The sequence below is a fragment of the Anser anser genome (genome assembly GCF_964211835.1).
Source record: "Anser anser genome assembly, chromosome: 2".
Lineage (NCBI taxonomy): Eukaryota > Metazoa > Chordata > Aves > Anseriformes > Anatidae > Anser > Anser anser.
This window is the reverse complement of record NC_139721.1, coordinates 154,706,161-154,733,293: the sequence shown is the minus strand read 5'-3', so window position 1 is coordinate 154,733,293 and position 27,133 is coordinate 154,706,161. Positions and strand designations below refer to the sequence as shown.

The following is a 27,133-nucleotide window of genomic DNA, read 5'->3' as shown; positions in this document are numbered from 1 at the left end:
AACAAAACAAAACAAAAAAAAGGCTGTGCGGAAGCACACAAGGAAGAAAAACAATTATTCTCTACTTTTTTCTCTACTTCCCAACAATGAGTGATGTTTGGCCATGTCCTGGGAAGCAGGGCCTCAACAGCCACTGCAGGGAAAGTTAACTCCATCCCAGCCAGACCCAGAACAGTCTGTAACTGGGTTGCTTGGAGATGGCAGGGAGGCAGTCCATGTTCATTCCAGCACAGACCACGCACCCAACATCGTCCAAGTAAGTGTCTAGGAATCTGCTCTTTCATGGTAGGGCCTACAATTATGTGAACTTCAATTTCATGCCATCTTCAGGCATGCTGCCAGTCCAGTCTCACCAGGCCACTGACAATACAGCCTGTGTGCTGATCCCTGAAGCTTCTCTGAAGGCTGCTAGATCATGCTGAACAAGGAGAGATGTCTTCTCAGACCCCTTGCAGGTGATGCTGAAGTTCTCCACAGGTGAGGGAGTGAATGGTTCTGTTCTCAGGAAAAGGATTCTCTTCAGTCTATAAGAGATGAGGAACATGTCCATCTCTCGGGAGTGTTCTGGGGGGAAGACTTAGACTGCTTTTATATCCCATGGTAGAAAATAATAATTAAGAGCATGAGGATGGCTGCCTGGTGTACACCTCCCTCCAGTGGTCCAGGTCATGCTCTGAACATGCCTGCTGTGATACAGTGAATTTAGAGACAGTTTATGGGTTTGTATGTGGTTTGTATGGGTTTGTAATGTGGTTTGTAAATCAGGCACCTCCAGGCAATATGCTATTCCATCAGTCAGCCTTCTATCTGCATATTTATCAAAAGGTTTCGAGGCAAACAAACAAGATTATGGTAAAAGAAAAATTTCCCAGCCATTGTGAACAACATAAGAACTAATTCAGTAGATGCAATGATATTTTTCCTCAGAGAAAGGGAAGATGACTTCGCTTTTTTTATATATATATATGTATATATAGTATTTATTTATTTATTTTTCTGCAGCAGAGCTCTTTGCTGGTAGCCTGAATGCAAGCGTTTTACCTTCTGTCTTGTCTTTTACCTTATCAGCTAGCAAAGCTGTTTTGTGCAGCTTTTCTCATTGCATTAGAGTTGTCCTCTTCTAAAAGATGATGCAGTGAGCAGAACTGACAGGACTTGTCTGGGCTCTGGTCTGAATTATTGAATGTAATTGGTACGTCTGTCCCTTAGCTCTGTCTGGGTTATCTGAAGCATTACAGGTTGGAATTCTTACAATTTGTCTAATCTGTTTACTTGGTGATGGTATTTCCTCCCTCTATTTGTAGTATCTTGCTCCTCTTCTTACTATGGATAAAAACAAACCAACCAACCAACCGACAACAACTAGATAATTAATTTGTCAAATAGTGAAGTACTTTTTTTCTACCATAAGAGGTTTTGATTTGATTCACTAGTTTTCTCTCTTTTTCCTGCACTCAGAGGTTACTCTCTGTTGAGATAATCAAGATAGCTAACCAAAGAGATTGACTCTTAACAAGGAGAGCTGACTTGAAACTTAAGCAGCTAATGCATGCAAGCTTGAAAAGATCCAGAATAGGATCTTCTGTTAGTAGTAGTTCAGTATGACTGTTACCTGTTCTCCTATCCGTATCTTACAAAAGTGACTTTAGGCTTCCTGCAAAGATCATTAATCATGAGAAGAAAAGATGTAGTTATATTCCAGCAGCAGCAATCTGGGGTGACACATTGCTGGTAGAGTCAAATGCTGTTGGGGCATCCTGCAATACACTTCTACTTGAAGGGTCAATGCCTCAGCAAACCACTCTTGCCCCTCCACATCTGCCTCAAACCTGTTGTTGTGAGTGCTATATTGTTCAGTCAGCTCCACAGACCTCTTCCCAGAGACATTACGGGTTATGATTTATAACCACTGACCCTCACCCTGTAGCAGGAGTGTGGAAATTGCCATTCCAACCACAAAAGTTATGGAAGGGGCACTGTAGGCTTTGGCATCTCCCCTTAGCACACCTCATTTAAGGTCTGCCCTGATGGCCTGTAGCTGGCCTTTGAACAGGCATTTGCAGGAAAAACACCTTTTTCACATTTGATAAACCACACAAAATATATTTCTAAACACTCCTCTTGCTGCTCCTTTTGGATGTGCTGTGACAGCCCTGGTGCAGTGGGATGGTTCTGCCACATGAGATCCGGCACAAATGGGCAGAGCTGGAGTGTAGCCATGGTATAGCACAGCTCAAAGACCAGGCAACCAAGTGCGTTCAGTTAACATCTAGTTATTGCATTCAGGTTTGTTCTGTTTGGAAAATATTATCTGGAAAACATCACCTTTAACAAAGTAATGAACACTGTAGAGATGCCTTTTGCTTAAGGGCTAGGCAGACATTGTCTCATTTCTCTGGTTTTGGGTGATGTTGGCCTCAATTTACCTCATTATTCCTTTCTATAGACAAGTGATGATAATACGCTTACTTTTTAAAGCTGTTTGAGATCTGCTAGTGAGACATACTGTATATGGGCCTTTTTAGTGCTCTTTTTCATAGAACATTACTATATACAGAGTTGTAGCAATGTGACTTCAGAATATGAAATGTAATTATTTGTGCTGAGTATAAATACCATCAAGGCAATGGAAGAGTTTTACTTTCTGTGCTGTGATAAAATAATATTATGCTACTCTGACATTTACCCAAAAAAAAAAATAATCCTTTTTCTATATTGCATTTCCTGTGTCTCACTGATGTTCTGCTGCAGAAATGAAGGTAGTGGATGAAAGAAAAAGAAAAGCATTTTGATTTTATTTTCTAAAAGATTGAGATATTTGGTATTAATAGGAGCTTTTGCCTTCAAAGCCAAACTGCGTATCAGTTCTTATACAGTTGTTAAGCATTCCTGCCATCCTGTTCAAATGAAAATTATTTGGCAGAAAAGCCATGAGATGAAGAAGACATTATATTTTTCTTGTGGCAATACGTTTGAAATATATAATTATTGTTTATCCTTTGTGGATATCATCAGTGTTGATAAATACAATTACTTTGTTTGCCATCCCTTGACTAATTCTTAAGGCTTAGGCAAGTCAGTGGTGGAACTAATGTGTTTAACTTCATGTTAATAAGAAACAGAATTTGTCAGTTAAAAGTTTGATCTTACCAATGCTTGCTAGTAGTATAGTGCTTACCATATGGTAAAATGTCTGCTAAAATATGGCACCAAATATTAGGTGATTCCTCCTGAAAGATGTCTTATAGAGTCATGGTGGTGCCAAAAGAGGGTGTGCACCAGCTTAAATGAGGACACTCCTGAAGGTGAAATTTTATTTTTCTCTTTTTGCAGGGATCCCCAGAATTTGTATCCCCCTGAGGTCAGCAATGCAAAGCTTCAGTATGCTGGTTGGGGTCCAAAAGGGCAACAGCTGGTAAGCGAAAGAACAAACATGTAAATTAATTCAGAGAATATTCTGCTAACTAGATTCTTGAAACCTGTGTGTTAGCAACTAGCATCTCTTGGGATTTGTTTTATCATGTAAATTATTTATAAAATTGCTAAATATATACATTTACTGCAAAGTAATTGTGGCTAAAAATACAGGCAAAAGATTTTATGAAAGCTCTTTGAGAGGATGCACCTGCTTCTCCCAGTATTGGACACAGGACAGATTTATAATAGACAGTATGATTTAGTTAGTATATTATTGCTTCACAAGGGTGTCTCCAGATGTGCAAACTTGGCACTAGAAACATTTTAAATCTAGAACAGATTTGCTCTGAATTTGCTCTTTAGTTGTCTGCAAAATGGACAAAAGTAGAAATGCATTGTAGAAAGTTTTCAAAGCATGCTTTAAGAAACAAACAAACAAACAAACAAAAACAGCTTGTTCAAGATTCATTGTGTTTCACGGAGCCTTTCATGCTGCAAAAGTTCTGAAATGTCTCGTTTTGTTCCCTGGCTGCTGCCATCTTGGATTTGCCCATTATTTACAGCACGGATTTCCTGGCTGTGTCCCCTGGCTTCATTTCCTGATGCAAACCCAATGTAAAGAGATAGCATATGCCAAACAATCTCTATTGTAACAAGAAAATTAAACATGTCAACTTCTTTTTTTGATATGGAATTTTAATACCAAAAAAAAAAAGAGAGAGATTTAAAAGTAGCCAAGGAAATCTAACATCTCTCTCCTGTCCCTAATGCTTTCTTCAGGGTTTTCTTTTTTTTTTTTTTTTTTTTTTGTATTCTTAACTAAATTGTTTTCAAAGTTTACTATTTAAGAAACTGCAATAGTCATTGCAAGTCTACATACCAGCTTAGACGGAAAGTAACAGCTACAGGAACAAGAAGGTCTCTCCTCTGCTCCATCAGGAAAATCAGGCTTCAGAAAGTCATTGACCTCAAATCTGGTAGGAGTGGAGATGCAGCAGCCTTTGCCTCTATGCAAAATGACTTCAGAGAAGCTCGTTTTTCCTCATTTCACCCACATATGTGCCCTGGTTCTGTCCTCTAACATGTTCCATTTCAAATTCCTTAGCCTGCTGCCCAACAGATCCCTGCTGAGCAGTTTGTTCCAAATCACAAGAGATTGAGGGCTGATGCTGACCAAACTCTCTTATATTCGTGAAGACCAATGAGTTCACATCTTTAGGCTTCTGGGTAGCTGATAATGTACAATCAGCTGAAAACACAGCTAGAGACTGCCTCTAGGATATGGCAAAGAAAGCAAAAAGAGAGCAGCATATATTCTTTGCTGTTTGCTAGTGTTTTCTGTTATAAGTCTAACACACTAAGCTTCGCAATATATAACAAAAGGTACATCTGTTAATGGAAAGATAATACTGAGTTGCATTAGCAATTTTCTTCTGTTCACAATGACATCTCTCTATCATATTTTTTGCTGTGGACTTATGTGCTTCGGCACCCTGAGATTCTGCATGTTATTGACTCACATTTATGTTAGTTCTACCAAGCTGAATGGATGTATTTAATATCCATCTTAGAAAGAAGATTAACTTCTTTCACACCAAAGATAAGATGACCAATCTACTTCCTCTATTGCCTTCTTTCCCAAAGTAACATAACTATAAAGAAAGAAAACATATTCATATCAAAATGGTCAAATTATGTATACAAAAAAGCAATACATACAGTTCAGGAGAAGAAAAGGCTTTCTAACTCCCAGCTTGATCTTTTAATACTGAAATAATTGATACCACTTTCCACTGATTTTTATTAAGACTGCAGTAAAATCTTAATTCCCTAAGACATCAAGTTTGGTACACATTCCTTCTATGGGATGCATGGCAGATTTTTTAAAGTAATTTCAAATATTCCTATAACCATTTAATTTTATGTGAATTTTGGAATTATTTTGCAACAGTTGATTTGTTCTGGATGTTTCTTTTTTGGCTTCTAAATATGTAAATCTGCTGGCCTGTAATTCAGTAGTGTATCTATTCATAGCTAATGATCAGAAGAGAATTGCCAAAGAGAAATAAGCTTTTCTCAAAAAAATAGATAAGAATAAAAATCTGCCAGCATTATAAATGAGATAAAGGGAATATACAATGCTCAATCTTCTGAACTTCAAGACTAATTGAGTTACTCAGAATATAATTTCCAGTGAAGTTATTGTCTCCTTCTGTGAGGCCAACATCGAGTGCAAACACAGAGAAAAGTCAGTCTTTTCAGATGTGATGGTGTGAATGTTTGCTAAGTGTAGGCCGGGTTGTGTTGCAGGAGGAAGGAAATGTTGTCAAGTGGGATAGAATGAAGTTACATGCTGGAAACTGTGTGTTGGCTCCCTTGATCCTGGGAGGTTACAAGGACAAGCACATGTTAGAGTCCCAGAAAAAGGTGGGAGTGAAGGGTGAGTGGGTTTGTATCACCTTGAGGTACCCTAGCTTTCAGGAAACTAAAAGCTTTTCCATTGAAATCTCCTGATTCATTCTTTGGCAATGCAAAGGAGAGGTAGGACAGATGAGTAGATGGTTTGGTCCCACAACTTTTGCTTTCCATTTTTTCTTCCTTCCAAGGGCAACTTTTGGTCGCCGTCTGACCTCTTTCTCTCTTGCACGTCTAATCATTCAAAAAGAATCAAATCTGAAACAGAAGAAGCCTGAATGATCTGCTTTCTTTGTGGTTTAGAATAAACAGCAGAACTCCTTGTGGTTTAGAATCAAGAGCGGAACTTTCCCAGGAGCAATTTTCTATTTATCTTGTTTTCTTTTGTCCTTATTTATTAAATTATATGGCAGCTTTGAGATTATGAACTCCTCAGAGCATGGTTCTTGACTTCTTAGTAGCCTGTAGATATGCCAACAGGTCTATGTAAACAATGGCAGATACTGGAACTGAGAAAATCTATGTCAGGAGATCAGAATGCAGAAAAACCATCACTTCTGGCATCTCACAAATACATATATATACATACATATACATATATATATTCTTCAACCTTTCTCAGATTTCAGCCAAAGACTTAGCAAGTTAAAAGTCTAATAAAACTCGTGGAAGAGTCAGGCTTTTCTTCTGAGTCAATAGAAAAGGAGCCACCAACTTCAGTACAAGAGCTAAAACATTCCCTAGATGTGACAATTATTAAAGGGCTCCTTCTTCTCTTTCATCCTATGATATGAACCATTATTTTTGCCTTTGCAGAAAGGGTGGAAAGCAGTGTTAAACTGGAATAGCAGTGTGACATATTCACTTTCACTGGGTGTACATGACTGTGAAAAGGACTGAAAAAAATCCATTTTTTCCATGATGCGTCAAAAAGCCCAAAGTCCTTCTTAGTATGCAATGGCATCAGCCCAGTGACCTTGAGCATGTTGCTTGGTGGTTTTCAGTGAATAGGCTGTATTTCTCTCAAACAGAATCAAAGCATGATGCTCTTCAGCAACATAAGGATGTTGGTGCCATGATAGAACTGCAAAAAAAAAAAAAAAAAGTGTTATGCTCTATTTTTGCCCTGTTCTGTGTATGCTTATCTTGGATTTCCTGTCCTTTTCTGATCTCACCATTTGTGACTCAACAAAAACATACTTTCCTCCTGATGGAGTTTCAATTCTACCACAAAACAAACAATCCAACAAACAAGAGAAAAATTTCTCTTAATTGATTTTACTGGAATATTTTAAGAGTCTCATGTTTTATATCTTTAGATTTTTAGAGTGGGTTCTGTACATGGGCATGTACATGGGTTTTCTATAGTATATTTTCTCCAATATTGTCTGTGCAATGGTTAGTCGTTACCATCACACTGATCTGAATTTTCATAGAATTTGTGAGACTGACAGACTCAGGCCTCTCTATTTATCCAAAAAAAAAAAAAAAAAAAGGCAATGATCTTTTCCTGGTTTGCTTGTCTGTGTGGCTGAAGTCTCCAGGAGCGAGACCATCTAGTGCATGTCTGTAGCTGAAGTGCCCAAAGAATCCAAAAAAAAAAAAAAAAAAAAAAAACACAAGAGGTTTTCTGGATGCTTTTGTCTAAGTTACTCCAAAATGAGCACATCTAGGTTTAAAATGTTTGCTTCAAGGACACGCTAAGGATGTACTTGAGCCCTGTTGTCATAAGGAAGGCCCAAGCTGCAAGACTACTTTAATAATGTGCAGTGAGTATTCACAGTGCCAACACTAAGGTACAGTTCGCAGGAGTTGTTGAATTCCAGCTGTCAGAATAATTTCTGCCATGCTTCTATTTTCTTTTTTTTTCTTTTTTTTTTTTTTTAGGCTGTAACAGTCCTGACAGATATTAATGATAATGATGACACATCAGATTCTGGGGGATGCAGTTCTGCTCAACTTTAGAGGCAGCAGTTATAATTCAAAAACCTCTCTCACACATCATAGTATTTACTCTTCAGCAAAGAGAAACATTTTTGTGAGGTTCTCCTGGCCAGTCAGTCTTCTACTGTTTCCACTATTTCCTTAAACTATCAAAGTCATGTAGGAAAAGTATTATAATTGTATTTAGCTGCTGGAAGTTTTGACTGACCTTACGTTTACTGCATACCCACAGAGTGGTCAGAAAGGGTTTCTTCTGCATTCAGAGCCAATAAACCATTTTCAGCGTCAACTCTTTTGGAGCAGGAGCTACCTTTTATTCTTGCAGATTATGCAGCAATCAAGTGTATAATTGGTTCTAAAGTAATAAAAGTTATGTTTCACAGCAGGTGCAATAAGAAATCTCAATTTCAGTGAAATGCAAATACCAGGGGAAATGAGGAACAAGTCTTTCAGTCCTTACCATGTTAGGACTTTGCAGGTGCTCTCAAACCATGAATGCTAATGCTGGTAAACAGCTTGTTGTTATAGATATTGCTGTCAAAAAAATAGTGCAATGCAATTTAGAGAAATATTGGAGTTAATTCATGTATAAAAGGTTTGAATGATAGATCCTGCTGCACAGGGCCAGAACCAATCCATTTAATTTGTTATCAAATCATTTCAACACTGTAGCATAATGTCTTGCTAACTAGGATATCTAGATGCAAAATGCTGGTTAAGTGATGACACTTGGAACTAAACTGGAGTGACTCCTCTAATTAGCAGTTTTTTCCTTTTCTGAATTTGTGCCTGTTATGCCAGTTTGGTTCCAGGCAGAAGGGCTGCATAGATATCAGGTGAGGAGGACAATTTTCACAGGAGGTACTGAATCATCCATTGTTGTTCCTAATCCGGCAAAGCATTTGAATTGCTGTGTGTATAATTGTTGTGGGTCTATTTGTTTTCACTATTATTTCATAGATGTTTATATTATCATCTTTAAGCTGCTGTTCTCTCACCTTTTCTTTTTACAATGATCTCTGAATCTCTATTTAGCTGTGGTCTGCTGTACTTAATTATTCTGGCTTGATTATCTTATTAGTTGCAAGGAAGAAGTGGTTTCCTCCTTTCTAATTCCCATATATGCCCTATTCAGAGTTAGAGGACAGCTTTTTGCATGATTTCTGCATTCTGGTAAAAGCATGAGTTTCAGAATAAACCTTCCCTTCATCCCCTTTCCCAGTGTTAGAATACAGTTTTTAGGAAATCCCCAGTGAAATATATTACACTGAAAAAGTAGTATGTTTTTCTTTTTTTGGTTGGTTGGTTGAGGTTTTTTTGCTTCCTTTTGATGCTCTGCTCTTTGGTTACAGTGGCCTTGGTGCCCTATTTTTTATTTTTGCACATGCTTGTCACTTCCTCTGACATCAGTAGGCTTTATATGTACAGTTCTCATTCACTAAAGGGAATGTCTGGCATGCTCAATGTTGTGAGCTCTGCTGAAAATGGTTGTGTCCTTTCCCATTTCAGCATTCTTGGTGATGTGTTTTCACCAGTGACAAAAGAGTAAGGCATTTAAGATAAGTGAAGAGGATTCAATAAATGTTACTGAAAAAATGATACAGGTGATTACTATATATAGCTTGTTGCCCTTTCTGTGGACATGACGGATTTCAAAGAAAAAATTCAATTGATGATTTGCCATAGATGTTTCACCAATAAATCAGAGAAAAATTCACTTCTCTTACATCTGAATAGGAGAGACATAAGATGATGAAGCATTTAGGCCACCACCCCTGGAGGATCGCCACTGCTATAGATTTTCTCGATGTCTTTGTAGATGTTAATTTTTCTGGTTTAGTTACAGTATGAAGATGGCAATATAACCGTACCCCCCAGTGGACTTAAAGGATTAAAACATTAAACATTGTGGACATGCACACACTGAGTATGTTCCTACCAGAAATTCATGTATAGATGGATTTGCTAGCTCAGACCATTTTTTCTTTATGTCACAGAGCATCTTGTTGTACTATAAGTAAAGTACTGAATTCTCTTCCATTATATGTTACAGCATCTCATTGTATGCTACTGCAGTTGCACAAACATGCAAAATTCCTGACAGTGCAACATACTAGCACACGGTCATTTCCACTGAAAATAATTCCCTCCTTGAGATCTAAGATGTTGAAATTCCTTTAACTTCGGTTGTGTTAAAGGGATATTAAGCATGTATCTTCTGGTTAGGAGCATTTTTCATTTAAAAGATCTAACATCTAGAAGTGTATGCTTGGTTCTGTACATAAGTGTTTCTGGCATCTTTTACAGCTGTGGTTTGTAGACATAGTCCATTAAAATAAGTACTTAGGAAGTTACAAGAGTTGCTTTTGGAAAGTTGCTTTTTTTTTTTTTCATGAAAATAGTTTCCTTTTACTTTATAAAGCAGCAGTCATTAGTAACAGTATGTTTAAATACTATGTTTTAAGACAGGGCAAGCAGACTAGGGAGCACAACCTAAGAGACTGTGGAACAGCTCACCTTTGTTTACAGAGGTGGTCTTGCCTTCCACAGACATTGATCAGAGTTATGAGAAAACTTCAAGAACAATACCGTTGGGTCTACTAGTACATGCTGTTCAGCTCCTGGAATAAATGCTGCTGGTTTCTGTTACTAAACAACATATGAGAGAGGAATATTAACTCTGCAAGGACAGTCGTGTACCTGGAGGAAACCAGTTGCTATTTTTTTTAATGCTGGCAAGTAATCTACGTGCTCCTCTTAGCTAGATATTCATTCTATAACACAATAAAATAGTTAAAATGAAACACTGTATCATCTCACATTAAATAATCTAATTTATAGTGATGCTCTACATAGACATCAGTGATATTAGGTTACAGCATAAAAGATAATCCATCAAGCAGAACTTAAAAGCAGAATCAGAGCTCCATACTAAATGGTACATTTACTGATACATACTTTAATACAACAAGGCAGTTATAAATTAAAATAACCCCATTAGAATCCAGGGCAAGAAATTCCAAGCAGACATGGTTCTCTTTGTCGATGTGAAATAAACCCTCTTTTCTTCCTCGAAGAACAGAAAATAGGACAGAATATTTTTCTTAAAACATACCTATTTTTAAATCTTCCAAGTCATAATAATTGCTTATTTGGCTGGACTCCGGTGGATTCTAGGTGTGATTAGAATCTGTACATGTTATGGACTAGCATCTTCACAGAATATAAATAGAAATAGATTGTATTTGTAATGGTGAAATGACAAAAATATGAAGAAGATTGTTGAAATCTGAGCAGAATATTAATGCAGTTAAGGACTTAGGCTGGGAGAATGAAGACAAAAATCTCTTCTGTGTCCATTTTTTTTGTTAAAAAAGGGAGTGGGAGGAGGGGGGGAAGTGTGTCTCTAGATCATAGAATTCAGTTGTTACTCCTATAGGCTATTATACAGGACTTTACCTTGACTGCCAGTTTAGATTGTCTCTAAAGACCTTAAGAACCAGAGGATCTTGCAAACTCTTCTGCTTTCCAAAGGGAACCTTAGCATCTCTTGAGGTAAAAAACTCCAAACTCTACTGAATACTATAGACATAGATAAAATCACAAATGTGATTTTAGTAAGGTTTATGTAAGATTATCATTCTTAACTGTTCCTAAGGAGGAATTGCAATATAAATTATTTATACAAAATTCTTAATATGTATATATACATATATATATTATTTTTTCACAGCAGACTTGTATTTTCCCTAGACTTTCCCTAAGCATTCTTGTTGTCCTTCATGTCACTTATAGAAATCAGCTCCAAATAGGCTTTGGTTTTCTGAACCGCATCCATGCACAGACAGTGTCTCTATATTCCTTCCAGCTCATCTGTCCACCTTCTTCTACCTTTTGTATGCTTCCTTTTAATGTTTGAGTTGGGTCAGGAGATCAGTGGTCATCCACACAGGCTTTCTGCTACCTTTGCTTGGTTTCCTACAGTCAGAATTAATCATTCTTAAGTTTGGAGGAGGTGAAACATGAAAATCCAACAGCTTTCATATACCCCTCTTCCCTCCAGAGCCTTGTCTCATGGAATTCTTCCAGGCAGCTCCCTGAACAGGCCAAAGACTCTTCTCCTGAAGTCCAGGGCTGTCATCCATCTTTTTTCCTTGCTTCTTATGCTCGTGATCCTGAACTACATGGTGTCTGTGGCCAAGCCTGTCCCCAGCTTTCCCATTCCCTGCAGTTTCTGCAGTCAGGTCCACCTGTGATGTTTCAGTCTTCTGCCCTTCTCTCACTGCTTGTTGGTGAACACAGTCTCCACCCATTCCTAACTCCTGCAGGCATCTACACCAGCACCGATGATAAGCCCCAGCCATCTCTGTAACCCCAGACCTGGAGAGCCAAACCCTCCCTTGGGAGCTTCTTCTGTCTCAAGGTCTTCAATATGCGAGGGTAGTTGCTCCAGTCAGTGCTGGATACCAAACCTGAGTTGGTTACAAGCCACAGACTATCAGAGCTATCTTTACCCAGAAGCCACAGGCACTCTGATGTTCTTCAAGGTTTCCAAGAGCCTCCAGTAACCTAGAGGAGCTCCAGAAGATCAAGAAGTGAAGCCTGGAACCTGCTGTGCAAATTGCTGCATCTGGGGCAGCCGGGATCATAGAAATAGAAAAAAATTCATTTGAAGACATGAAGGAATGTTTTTCCATTCCATCTGACTTCTTAGTCTCTTTGTTGTCCATGGACAATGAAAGCAAACTTAAGGTCTTAACATTTATTTCACAAGGCATATTTGCACATTTTACAGGTGATAACTCTTCTGTGCTTCGTTTGCTAGATGCTGTCACTGCATGCAGAAGTATTCGTCTTTTACAGTTACTCTGATGGTTTTCCTTTGCAGAATCAATTGCATTTCCTTTCATTGCATTGATCTCCATGCACTTAATCTCTTACACTACTAATATCAGATGCGTACAAGCCTTCGATCTCCAATGAGGAGTCATTAATACTATTTTTGAAGTGTTTATGGATCAGCATGGTTCTTACATGCATCAATCTGTACTACTGTATTCTCAGGTTTTAGTAGTCCCCTGGGGGCAGTTTTGGCTTCTTTATCTTGAAAGCCTTCCCACAGAATCATTTTAATACCGGCATAGTCCTTGCTTTGGTCTATAAACACCGCCTTTGCCCATTTCTAGGTAAAGGGTAAGTAAAGTAAACCTTACCCCTGCCTAAAGAAAACTTTGTCTGTGTGCTGCATACCTTCAGAAACTGCTATGCCTTCTAAATCCTTGGCTTTGGAAGAAGTTATCTTCTTTCTTTGATTTAAAGCAAAGCTAAATCCTTGTATGAAAAACTGAAACTGTAGCCTTCTCTGTCAATAATTTATCAAGATGTCATTCTCTGCAATGTGTTGATCATGTGGAATACTTTAATTGGTTCATCACCGATCATAATAATGACATTTTGGTTTTGTAAAGAAAAAGTTAACTTTAAAAAAATCTTTTTTTCTTTCTATTGTTATATGTCTCTTTGTTATCTGTCTCTTAAGCTGCAAAAATGAACTGTGTGGTGGGGGAGAATGCAAATACTTTGAAGATTTTTGACTTATTGCTTTAACCCACCTGCTATCAAGCTATATTTAAATGGCAACTAGAAAACCCTAATTAAAATACTAGCTGTTATTATGTATTTTCACTGGTGAGGGCCAGTTTATGATTTTAATATCCTTTTGAAGAACTGATGAGTTGGTGTAATCATATCATGTGCGTTAAGAACAACACTCATGACAGAATGCAAACTTTGATGTTCAACTAGCTTCCATTAATGCTTTTTTTGGTATTCAGAAGATCAGCAAAGTATTCATTAAATCATGCACAGTCAATGAGCAGCAAGCTTTAGAACTGATTTTGAATTGATCACATATTTCTCTGCTGCAGTTGATGTAAGAATGATCATTGCAAAATGCCAAGACCTTTTCGGTACAATGCTTGTCAGATTTCCTTGATATCCCAAAGTGAAAACACAATTATCATATCTCCTTCAAGATGCTGCATGGACAGTGATGGGCATGCTAATTCTGTGTAGTAAGGACAAGTTTTAACTTGGGCAAAACAGCAAGGGAATCTTTTGCTTTGCAGTTTTTCATTTCACAGTCCTCAGCTTCTAGGTTTCACAGGACACTGGAAAATCAAAACTAGCTCAAGCGGGGCTGTCTCTAAATTATTTTAATGGAATTAGAGAACACTAGAAAATGGGGCATGGGGGGAAGGAAGAGATCTTCCTGTATGCACATTTTCAGGAACAGCTTGTTCAAAACTATTTGTGTTTATGATCTGACATTTCCAATCCCCAGTTGCATGCTGTGGCTGTTAGATCCCTCAACCAGTGTATAAGCAAAGAGGTAATTCTTCTCTTCTTCCTGGACACATCATGAGGCTAAAGATGTCTTTTTTTCCGAGTATTTCAGACCTATGTGATATGTAACACCATATAAATATATTTATATTTAATATACAGTTCAATTCACAACATGAAATTTTACCAGCCTTTACTTGACGAAGGAAGGAAGGAAGGAAGGAAGGAAGGAAGGAAGGAAGGAAAAAAGTTATCTCACATTATGAAGTTTAAAATGTCCTTGATTAGTCTGTGAGATTGTTCACATGCACATTTGATTGAAGAAATAATTGATGGAAATAGAGTGTTTTGGAGCAGTAGAATCCCCATTTATATCCCAGGGAGTGTTGCAGGCCTGCTTCATTCAATGACTGATTAACCGTGCAGAAGTCCGGATCTGCCTCAGGTGATTACCTTCATTTACCCATGTATATTCTCATTGGGCTTGTTTGGAGAAATGAGTGCCTGCTGCTTAAGAACCTTGGTGTGATTGACCTGTAGGTAGAAGAGACCAAAGACTTTGGCATGTCTAATTGTAACAGCATCTAAGCGATAACCACCGAATGTATGCTACAGTCCTTCTCTTGGGGTTGTGCCTCCCTGCAGCAGGAGAGGGCTTTCAGAGACGATGAGGGGTGTGCATGAGGAAGCCTAGCACTAGAGCAATACTAGCTGGGAGCATGCATGTGCTGCCACTGCCATCAAAGAGCTAATGGGCCAGATCTTGAGTGGATAAAGGTATCTGATGTTTTCTGTTGGCTGTCTATATTCAGTGGAAGTGGTAGTCATTTAACTTATACGGACTGTATTGATTGACTTTATTTGGACTCAGAAGCACACAGACAGCCATCAAAGCTGCTGGAGAAGAAAAATCCCATGGAGCTAGACATATTTTATCTTCCTTTAGTTCTTCATTGGCACCTGCATCTCCCTGCTGAGTGTACTTGGCATCTCAGACAGACTGGATCGTGCCTTTGGAACCACATATTTACAAAAGGTGACAAAAACTCATGTACAAGGTGAGGCAGGATTGATTCCAACCGGTGTGTACTGGCAAATGTACGGAGCATGATACATACAAGAACCATTTTTCTTTGCTATTTCAGCAAAAGAAATGTTACAGTGGCTGCAGTTCTGCCTTTGCAAAAGGAAATATGAGTTCAAGTAAGTATCTTGTTGAAGCTGACCATGACTCTGCAAGTAATTTCATCAGCTGAACATGGAGTTCATAACAGGACAAGGCACATTTTGGATTGCTTCTCTCTCAAGTATTCACAAGCTTATAATAGTTTACCTGATGTGAAATGATAATAATAGTAAGGATGATCTTATGGTTAATGCATCGGAATAGAGCTCAAGCTGTCCAGGTTTGACTCGTGTTTTTTTCCAGTGTTCCTATGTGACACTGAAAACTGGATTTGCTTTCTTATATATAGGAATAGTATTAAATATATGTGGCCTCTAGATGCTTTTCAGGAGAGCACGGGTTTCCCATGTGTCCTGTACCATATCTGCAAGACGTTTTAGATAAATGAAGAGGCTTAAAACAGCTCTGGGTACCTGCATTTGGGCAATTGAGTCTTGTCTTCAGTGTCTCTACTTGTTTTCTTCACTTGCTGAATGGAGACAATAGTGCTTATCACTCTAAGAAGATGATATGCTGTCGGGTAGGGACTGTCTTTTCTGTGCATTTGTTCAGAACCTAGAACAGCGAAGTCCATAGATAATTACCTTTACAAAAATAAATTTACTGATCTGCAAAATAAATGTGTTCTTGAGACAGAATTTTAAAATGAATCTGTTATTTTATTTATTCTGCCAGAATACTCCCTCAGTAAAGTGGTTTGACAGTTTATTTGCAAAATACTGTAAAGAGGGAAAAACAAAACAATACAGAACAAAATTCTGAAAATAAAAGAAAGCTTTAACATTAAAAATAGTAGACACTGTTGGATGGAGAAAGAGTAGCATGTTGATTTATACCTATATTTCCCTACTCACCGAGCCTTCTGTTTTGTGACTGTTCACTTCAGACTATAAGGAAACTTGGCCAATCTGGAATTTAAAACACTTTCAAGACAAATCTTTGTGCTTGTCTGTACATGAAGACCGGGTCTGTTGACAAAACTTTCCATGTGAAATGGACAAACTTTTCATGTTAACTACTCTCTGTGGTTAAATCCTGTGGGCTGACCTGGAAGTGGAAAAGGTTCCCTTCTGACATGTAGAAAGCATTCATGCTTCTACAATGTGTCAATAAACTAATAAGCACCCAGGTATTAAATTTATGGTTGGAGATGCTAAATTTGAGTGATGTCACCCATTTAGTGACAAGTTATATATGTTAGAAAACATGGGAGAAAGAGAACATCAGCTCATAATTCTACTTGAAAACTGGAGAATAAATAGAAGCAGTAAAAAGGCAGATTAATGTGTATTAACTTATTTTATCTTGGTCTTGAAGAAATAGGAACCTTACTCACCTTTTTGGCTGGAAGTAAGCAGGGTGGAATAACTGGAAAAGGAGGTGTAATATCCTTTTGCTCAAAATAGTTGGCCGCTCTGACTTTCACAGTGGTCTTAAAGAGATTATTTTCATTAGATTCCTGAAAAATTTTGCAAGTAAAACCACTGAAAAATAGCAGTATTCTAATTACTGCATCATAATTACTTACTATCACTCTGGATTGGCTTGGTAGAGAACAATACTTAAGAAGCCTTTAAGCAGTCCGTTCCACCCCCCCCCCCCAAAAAAAAAAAAAAAAAAGAATCGTCCTTAAATCAGTGTTGTTACAGCTCTTGTATGTTTTACATGGATTAAGTTTATTTTGTGTTAGTCTAAACATTTATCTTACTGGATAAGTTTATTTTACTGGATAAATACTTAATCTTTGGCTTAACGTTCTCCTCCTGGCTTAGGCTGCTGGTTCAACCAGCCTAGTATTTATTTCTTCAGTATCAGTTGTGTCACATAAGGAAGTCAAATGGCTTGCAGTAATCAGTTCTAATGTAAGTTGCAAACAGGCAGAGATTTCTTCCCAGCCCAAGTAAATTAGTGCTGTGTTGATACCTGAGGCTAAGGGGGTTGTAAGTTTATGCTGAAAATTTCAGGTGATATCCTGAGCACCATAAAGTTAACAGTAAAATCCACATGGAAATTATTACCCTGGGAGTCAGTGAATAAATTTAAAAAAATAAAAATAAAATAAAATCTTAGTCTCCCAGGTCATTCCAGTTGTCTTTGTTAAGGCATATTTCATATTCTGAACCCTTTTATAGCATCCAGCAGAAAGAGAAGGAAGTTCTTTCCAATATTACATCCAGTGGCAAGGAGTTCCATACATTAATTCTACTTTCAGTTGGAGAAAATATTTTTATCTATTTTTTTAAACAGCTCTCTTTCAGGTTTCATTGATTTCTGTGTTGTTTTGGTTAATAACAATAATAAAGGGCAAAAACATCCTTTTCTTCTTTTCTGTCTCATCTTCACTTGCTTGTGGAGCTTATGACTTACCTGTTTATTCTACAAAATTAACTATTTTACTTTCTTCAATCTATGTAGGGATGTTTCTGTTCTTCTTACTTCTTTCTGAATATCTATTTTTTCCTCTGCATTGAATGTGTCATAACAAAAATGAGCATGGTACTCAACCTGCTGATATCTCCTTTGACCCATTCTGTTTTCATTTTATGTTATTACAGGACTAATATGTAAAGGAAGCATAAAATAATGTGAAAGTGATGTCCATACATTTTTTAAATTATTTTTCTTTATACAGATTTCTTACTCTCTAATTAGCTCAAAGGATTGACTCTTTGATAGAAAGTACTTCTTTAATGTAATAAAATCAAAATAGTGGAAAATATTATAAAGGTATTTCATAAAATCATCTAATATCTTTCTAACCCAGACTGTGAAGTAATCCAAAGACATTTCTTTTTTGATGAATAACTGAAGTTCAAAAGCTTTTTCTTAATTTATAAGATACATTACAGAAATCTTCCTTGTGCTGCTTCAGTTATCTTTTATCTTGATTATGCTTGACATTTTTAGGGTACAAGGCACTGTAGTTAGGAGGATAATTTTAAATTCTCTATGAGGTGCTGCAGTTTGGCTCTGAATTACACGGGAGACAGTTTGAAGTCAGAGCACTATATTATTTTCCATTGCAGCTACCAGATACCGCATGCAGACTGATTAGTGCAATGAAGCTTTGAAAGACAAAACAGTGAAGACAGGAAACATTTGCAGTGCTTTACAAAGCAAAGGGCAGGAGCAGGTTGTCATTCTACCTTATTTATTTTTCCTGTAGACTCATTTAAAATTTAAGGCAGTACAAAATACTGCAAAACCTTCCTTTGCTGGGCAAGAAGAGGTTTGCATCACTTGAATAACTCCACCTGATTGTGTGTGCCTGTTGCAGGAGAGACCCCTAAACATCCACCACATGTGTAGTTGTTGGACTTAGAGGTTTGGGTTTGCCTTACAATAGCATCCTTGAGGTGCCGTGAGAACTGAGAACAGTTTTCTTGAGTCCCAGTCTGACCAGTTTTCCCTCGCACTTTCACCAGTACATGCCACCAAGGTGTTAGGGACTATCCAGGATGCCTCCCATGGACGCTGAAGATGTAAAAACAGGGGAGTACAGAGCCTTGCCTGTGGCAGGAGAAGCTGCAGAGCAGGATGGTGTGATGTGGGCTGTCCAAGCAATGTCCTTGTCCCTGCAGCCATCCTATGCTGCCTGCCCCTCTCCTAGCTGGACTCCTGCTCTTATTATTGGTGCTGCTGCTACTGATGCTCCTTTGTTTATACTGATTTTTATTTTTGACTATGAAAAGCAACCTAGCATTTTGCTCAAAGTGATTTATTCTGCTCAGTCTTCCTGAATTTTATGTGCATTTAAGTTTCAACAACCCTCCCATGCAGGCTAACTAACACATTAAATTCTTTAGTCGGTGTCCCTCGTCTGGCTCCTCTGCTTACTAAACATCAAGGTACTAAAGAGAATGTAGTATCTTGTACAATATATTTTTTTTTACTTTCCAAAAAAAAAAATTAAATGGTTGCAACTTTTCTTAGTTTAAAAGCCCTAGCAGGCTAGAAGACAGAAAAGCAAGTTACCCATAGGCAAATTCTCAATAACAGCTGACAAAATTAAATTAAAACCTTTACTTTCTTCTGGAATCTTTCCAGCTCATCTTTAGGTGAAACACTTACCGTAATAGGATGTGAAACAGAAGCTGAAAGTAAATATTTTTCCCAATTCTATCCTTTCATGAGGGTAACATGAGAAATTGCATTCTTGTATCATGGTATAGACACCTAACATTTGTTCCAATATATCCAAGGCTATAAATCCCCATGTGTAAATGTCTGCTGAACTCTACTAACAGTTTGTCTTATAGTCTGTATATGTTTCCTGATGCCCTACTCAGTACATGTTTGCAGTCTGAATGGAATTTAAAAATATTTTAAAAATAAGACTAGGATGCAGTTCTCTTTGAGTGGAGGAGAGAAGATCTGTGTATTATGGATGACATTCAAGCATCTAAGCATATGATAAAGACTGATATGATAGACCAATATCTCCTCCTTCCTTCCCTCCCTCCTTCCTTCCCTCCTTCCCTCCTTTTTATGGCTGGCTAAAGTTTTGCTCACTTTGCTTACTCATCAACCCTTAAATACCCAAATGAACTGCCTGATTCCAAAAAATGATCTAGGAAATTTAATAACTCGCACAAAATTAGCTTAAAAAATGGGAGACATTTGGGAGTCTGACGCTAGCCCCCTGACAATCTTGGGTTGAAATTTTATGATTGATAAGAATTTTATATTGATACATTCTTGTTCAATTCTTGTTCAAGCTGGAGTTGCTAAGAGGTTGGACTAGGTGATCTTGAAGGCCTCTTCCAACCCCTACAGTTGTGTGATTCTGTGATCATCCCCAGGAAGAAGAGCTGGGGACTGTGGCTGGGACAGAGGTCCAGGGCATCCCTTTGTGTCCCATACACCCAGTCCCCAGCCAAAACCCCAATCTCCCCATACTTTTTTCCCCATGTGCCGCAATCCCATAGGCTGTCCCACTCTGGCAGCACATGCTGTTTTGTTGCAGTTCCATTAAAAACTGGACGCAAAAATTATGTAATAGTTTGCTGGTCCTGTTTTAAGGAAACAGGAGCAACTGGAAACAAGGAATAAACAGTTTCCAAATACCAGTTTAGTCACCATGTATCATCAAAATTAACTCTGCAAACTGCTGCTGTGTCCTGGCCCCACTTCTTGAAAATCCAGAGAGATGGTGTTCCTTGTTTCATGCCCTCACTGCACTGTTCAATTTCTGAAATGAAGACAGGAGTAAGAAAAATAAAGCTTATATTGAAGGACCAAGGCTTCAGCTTGTTGTAAATTAGCATCCTTCTATTAGTCGATGGCATTGGAGGCAAGCTGTGGAAATCTTTTTTTGACAAAAGATGCTATAAAATGTGCTATGTGATTTTTATACTGCCAATTATTGTAAAAGCAAAATGCAACATTTTATAACGGAGCCACTGCTTAATGCTGTTCTCTTTTTCTTTTTCCCTTCAAATTAGATATTTATCTTTGAGAATAACATCTATTACTGTGCCCATGTGGGGAAACAAGCCATCCGAGTGGTCTCCACAGGAAAGGAAGGTGTTATTTTCAATGGGCTCAGCGACTGGCTATATGAAGGTAGGACACAACATTTAGGGCAGCAGTTAGTTATGAGCTTAAGTTACACTCTACATCTACAGAACTGTCTGGAATTGGATGTTCAGCACTACATTTCTGGAGATGGGTGGACCACAAGCTGAAAATTTGCTATTCTAACAGTTGTCTGAAGTGTTGGGCTGGAAATAATGTGAAATGATGTCAGAATTCTGTTTTTCAGGCTGTTTTTCTTTCCTTTAGTCCAAAGGTAATAAATCACAAAGCATTAATGAACAGAGCTGCTTCATTATTTAATGGCACCTGCAATCACTCAGAGACGTGCCAGTTGTCAAATCACAGGAAAGGACAGAAGCGGGGAGGAAGAGTGGTTTTATTTTAAGGGAAAAAACTAGGAAACAATTTTACTTGATTGGTTGTTTGCCACAGCCCTAGGTGGGCTCTGGAAGCTGCCCAGATCTTGACAGCTAAAAATTTTCTTAAAACAGACAGGTCCTCACAGTAATTGGCTTTCTTCCCTTAAAAATAGGCCTGATGGGGCAGAGGGTCATCGCTGGAGCACTACTTTCTTTTGGTCCTTTCAGCTGGCAAATGGCCCTTTAGATGTCTGTCAGCAGCTGCTGCAAAATAATCTTGCCTGCCTACTAGCCTAAGAAAAGATCGCAGCCACCTCTGTTCTTTGGGGGGGCATAATAGCCTTTTAAAATAATGTTCAAGCAGAATTAAAATTAAAATATGTACCAGAACACATACACACAGCACGCTTCCCTCTGTCTTCCTGGCTGATGCTGCCAGCAGTTTCTTTCCCTAAGGATCCTCTTTTGGGGACCTGGCAGTGTGACATGGTTTCTCCCTAAAGTTACAAGTCCCAGAACATCCTCCCTCAGGTCCCAGAATTGCCACTCAGAGAGCCCTGTCTTACCTCAACAGAGAAGCCTATTAACTGAGCCCTGCTGGTTGCTTCCAGTTTCCTTGAGCCCTAATGGAACAGAATAGGTTGCCAAATAGCATTCACCATCAATTGGATTTTAAAATATGAAGCCCTCCTCAAATTACCCTATATCATAGCTAAGTCAAGGCTGTTGGACTCGAAAATGAGGGAATTAAAATCAACTCTTTCATTTGTCATGCCCAAGAGAAACTGGTCCCATACATCAGCATTCAAACTCATCAAACACATCGGTGGAAATCTCTGATACCTCTGATATATTACTTTTGATATTTAAACGTGTGTTGATGTTGTACCACAGAATATTTGCAAGTTAATGTACTCCTTGCGAAGCACTTTGTAACCAGAAGAGTGGCTAAGAAGTTGCAAAATGCTAATTTTATTTTATTTTTTTTCTATTTCTGAATATGTTGCTGAAGTTGTGGGCTGGCCTATTTGACTCTGTAGGTCAAATGAGCATATTGGTACCCATCTTTTGCTGATAAACATCATTTGGTACATAAGGTCTTATGGAGTCTTGCATGCAGCAGCATACTGACAGGAGAAGTTTGTCACGCTGGTGAACTCCAAGCACACTGGCAAGCCTGTGATGACACTTGTGTTTTGCTGACACGTGTTTTATTCAATTACTGGATTGCTCGGGCAGTTTCTTGGCTGACATTGACTTTCAGGTTTGTCCTTTATAATGAACTTACTTGTTAACTGTATGTTAATGTGCTGGGATAATAAATGAACCAAATACTGTCTGCATATACCAGGCCAGGTTCTGTAACCTCTTTGAGCAGCATGTATGGAATAAGACCACTGAACCTGTCATTCCCTGGGAGTTTTGTGGATATCACAACATAACATCCCTTTGGAAATGTCACTGAGTCTGAGTTCAACATTTCATGTTGAAATGAAAACTTCTCTTACTTCACAAGCAATGTAGAGAGAGACCAATAGGAAATGTGAGAAGTGTGCCCAAGTGGTGGGGTACAGAACCTGAACTCAAATCCAGAGCTGGACCGTGTAGGCTGAGCCCCTTCTCATTCATAGCATCACTTGTGCAGTCCTCACAGGGGTAGAGCTGGGACTGGAGTCAGGACTGAGGATTTGTGGCAGATGCGCGAACAAGCTGTGGGGATGCAGGATCGGATCGGTCCACAGCTTCCATGTGTCAGCAGTCTGAATGCATGCATGGATGGATGGAGGAGGATCCCAGAAGAAATTGGGTATTGCATGCTGGTAGGTGGCAAGGGCACTGGGAGATGGATGACACCCCTACTGCAGTCTGGGAATTCAGGCATCATGGTCAGCAAGGCTGAAGCCTTGTTCTTCCCACAGCTGGGGTGCTCTGCTGACAAGTGATTACCAGCACCTTTGTTTTTCCAAATTATCTCCATTTCTTGGATCCTTCCTCTTTTGGGAGGAACAAACCAAACCAAAACGTAAGTTCAAACTCACCTGAATGGAATTGTTTAAAATCTGAGCAAGGATCAAAATTTACCATCCTGGGCCTGTCTTTCATCTTCCACCTTCCCCACTGATGTTTGGAGATATCTCCTCCCATCTCCTTCACAAAGCTGGGTGGGATGCTCAGCCCCACATTTGCTTGCACCACTGCCATCTCAGTGCACTCTCATGGCGGGTGCCGAGCATATGTGGAAATCTCATTCCGTCTGTGCAGCCACCTCCAGCAGAGAGTCCGTGAAGGAGCTGTGAGAAACGCTGAAACGAGATCACAGCAAGTTTGGCACCTCGCTTTCCCCTTGGGTGCTCTTTTTGCTGCTGAAGTTCACCACCACCTGCAGAGCCTCCCCAGAGCGCCTGGTGGCTTGCTGTGATGGTGCACGACCTGCTTCTTGCTTTTCCTAAATGCATTGCCAAAAAAATAAAAAGTGAATAAAGATATTTATGTTTGCTATCTGAGGCAGCCAGTTGTAAACATTTTTAGCCATAATCTTTAAGAGCACGTCACCACCAGCCCACCCCTGCCTTTCCCCGAACTGCCTGCCTGCTGCACCACGCGGCTCACAGCCCCAGTGCCGCCTTTCGGGGTAACTCCTGACGGCCCGTATGAATGGTGTGCCCAGGGGGAACACTTCTCTTCATAACGTGATTGCTCTTGTCATGACAGAATAGATGCACTGTACTATTAATCATACGTTTTTGCTAAGTCCAGAAGCAGAGCAGAACTAGAGGAGATTTGACAGGCTTTTTTTTTTTTTTTCCTTGCCCTGTAAAAACGCAGGAGTTCATTTCAATTCAAGTTAAGCTCTGCTTTTGTAAATCTGCCAAAGGGGAGAAAAAATTCTTCATGGTATTTATGCTGATCTGTAGACTTTTGATAATGTAGTGAAAAACATTTCAAATCAATCAGAGCTTAATCTACTTACTGCATTTAGCTGGAAGGCTATAGATTGATGCATAGATTACTTAAACATGAAAGCATAGATTAAACATGGCTTTTATTACTAAAATAAGCATTGACAATGTTTTCATATAGTTTGACTTAACGTTTTCAGAGCTCTGCCTGATAGATGCTTATGCTAAAATGTAGTGATATCCTATAAGAGAGCTTTTAAAGTTCTGTGGCTGAAACCAGCTAAACATTTAAACAAACAGCACCACCAAAGAGTGCTTTACGTTTCACTGTTTGCTATATGACCAATGTTGGTTTGAGCACATATTTCAGGAACAAGGAGGCTTAAAGATAACTTTTATACAAGTGGTGGCAAGTACAAAGTACTTTCAAAGTGATTGGATAAAAAGATACTTATATATTCTTTATATGTGTACTATTTTATTAAGAATGTTGTGCATTTTAACAAGTACAGTGCAGCTAAAGCCCATTTCATTTAAGCACTCTGTTGCAGTACCCTTCGACAGAAATTAATTCTGCTGTGGTGTAATTAAAGGGTCTCCATTTGCTACCAGGCACTGGGGGAGGCTGCTGGATGTTGTGCGATGGGGTGGCGGAGGGGCTGTGCTGCAGGTTGCTTGTGTGATGCTGCTCAGTGACACAGAGAGGATGCAGTGTGCCTGTGCTGCAGTTTGGAAGCTCATCCAGTTCATTTGTGTAGGGGAGGGACTCCGTTTCCCTGACGCTGTATCCCGGGGAATGCTGAATCCTGCCAGAGCCTGTTTCAGGCTCCTTTTACATGGCTTCGCTGAGCAGCACAGGGTCCTTTTCTGGGCTGCACTGCTCTAAAGTCCTGGGGTGACCTCCTTTTAGCAAGCCTGCATTCACAGACATGACTCTGCTGTTATGCTCAGCTGCTTGGAAATCAAAGGGGACCAGGACACAAGGCAGGCTCCATCCCTTCACTGATGGGAAGGGAAGGATGCATTTTTACCTACAGATGGGCTAGTCCTATCCATAGATTGTGAAACTGATTGTTTTCCTTTTGTGTTGCTGTTTGTGCCCTCGGACGTAAAAGTAGTCCCTTACGAGCCATTATGCGACGTGATCTTCTGGGCACATTTTGTTGGGGGCTGAGGGACTTGGATTGCAAAAGGAAAAAATGCACATGATTTACTCATTGCCCCATGTCCTCTCAGAGTGATCAGAAAGGTTTGTCCTGCCAGTCTCTAAAGATCATCTCAGAGCAAGCACCCCATTCAGACTTGGCCCTGACCTGGTGGCTGGGACATCTCCTCTGGACCTCTCCTCATCCTCGTGCCAGAGGAGCATGTCTGAGAGGCTCACATGGCATTCATTTAAAACTCCTATGCAATACGAGTTATACGTATCCAACATTTCAAATGGATACTCTGTTCTGTTGAGCTTAATGCACCATAGTGTTGCTCTGCTTTATTTTTGGCTGGGGAGCAAGAGGAGCAGTGAAAAGAGACTCCTTCAGCCGTGACTCGTATGTCTTATTAATCTTCATTCTGCCTGCATCTTGCTTTATCACCAATAGATCCTCTTGTATGACTTTGCAGTGACACCTGGTGGGAGAGGCCAGGATGTCATCATCATTAAGACGATGAAACTGCAGAATTTTTGCTGCAAGATGTAGTGAAAGACTCCCAGTTTCCCCTCCCATACATTTCCCTGAAACTCTCCTTGAGCTTGGGGGAACAACATACCCAAAGCTACTGGCTGATTCATGCTAATAGTGTTTCTGTTCCTTTTCTAGGCTGTGCAAAGAGAGGAAAGAGAATGCAGTAATAAAGAAAAATCTTCCATAATTTAATCAGCATCTCAGAAAAATCAGAGAGTATATTTAGAACGTGTATGGCTGGTCTCAGAGGTGCTGTGCCCGGTAACAGCTGCCAAAATAAATAGCATTTCTTTTGAGCAGTATCTTTTATGCTTAAAGTATTTCAAGCAACTGAAGTAGATATATTTCTTAAACTTGGAAGTATTAATCCTGGGAAGCTGTAAATGGTCTTAATACTGGTTAAGTGCTAGATAAGTTTACTGAGATAGTGCCCTGCTTAATTCCCTAATTTGTCTGCGTGCCCAGTTTGTCATTGTATAACTCAAGAACTCTGAACTTCTTCTTGGAAACAGGAACTTTGATGATCAAATTGAAAAGGGACATTCATAATTAGACTGAAAGCAAGTAAGTACCCAAATTCCTGTTCAGTGTCACCAGAGGAGATTAGATATCCTTACATCTGGTAGTATAAGCTTAGCCTTTCCCAGTAAGCAGCTCCAAGGCTTTGGGGGAGGGAGGAAAGGGGCGGGGGGGGGGGGGGGGGGGGGCAGAGTATAAAGAACTAGTCTGAGTCATCACTGAATTTTTTAAGATCCTATGGATAAATTAATCTCTCATCAAAAGGATTCTCAAGCCAGGGCTCCAGACAGACAGAGAGGCCAGTCCTAATGGGACTACTAATGAAGCAGACGACTCCTTTTGGACAAAAGATGTGAAGAGTCGCTAGGGCAGTGAATGGCGAGTCTCGTTTGTTTGTTTTTAAGAACTTTCACATTTTCAGGTAAAAAGAATTTTCCATGGAGCTGGGTAAATGTGCAGTCCTAATTATCTTCCATCAAAGGGTAAAGGAGCAAGGACAACAGAGGGCACTTGGAGATGTCTTCAAATAGTGCCACAAATGCACCCTGAGTCCCAAAAATCATTGGGTTGTCCTCAGGACTATGCTGGTGCTATCTGGGACTTTTGATGAAGCTGCATGGAATTTTTTCCCCTTATTTCTGTGCTTGTTCAGGCAGGGTAGGAAGCCCAGTGTGGTGTTTCAGTGACATTGTCACTGTATTAGAATAGAAAGCTTTCTTCTGTTTTGCATATTGGGCATCATTCAGCATTGCCCATTAAGTACATGCAGCTGTTGTGTAGCACTTGCAGGCACACAATTCCCAGTTGGCCATTATTTATCTGTCTATT

At 39.2% G+C, this 27,133-nt stretch overlaps 1 protein-coding gene across 3 annotated transcripts in view; it reads left to right on the top strand.

The window, feature by feature from the left end:
• DPP6 (dipeptidyl peptidase like 6) overlaps nucleotides 1–27,133 on the top strand; it is a 409,630-nt gene that overhangs the window by 304,351 nt on the left and 78,146 nt on the right. For all 3 annotated transcript variants that reach the window (XM_083826972.1, XM_083826974.1, XM_083826973.1), the window contains exons 7-8: nucleotides 3,334–3,415; nucleotides 20,752–20,872. In XM_083826972.1, the coding sequence (XP_083683098.1) occupies nucleotides 3,334–3,415; nucleotides 20,752–20,872 (203 nt within the window). The remainder of the gene's footprint in view (nucleotides 1–3,333; nucleotides 3,416–20,751; nucleotides 20,873–27,133) is intronic.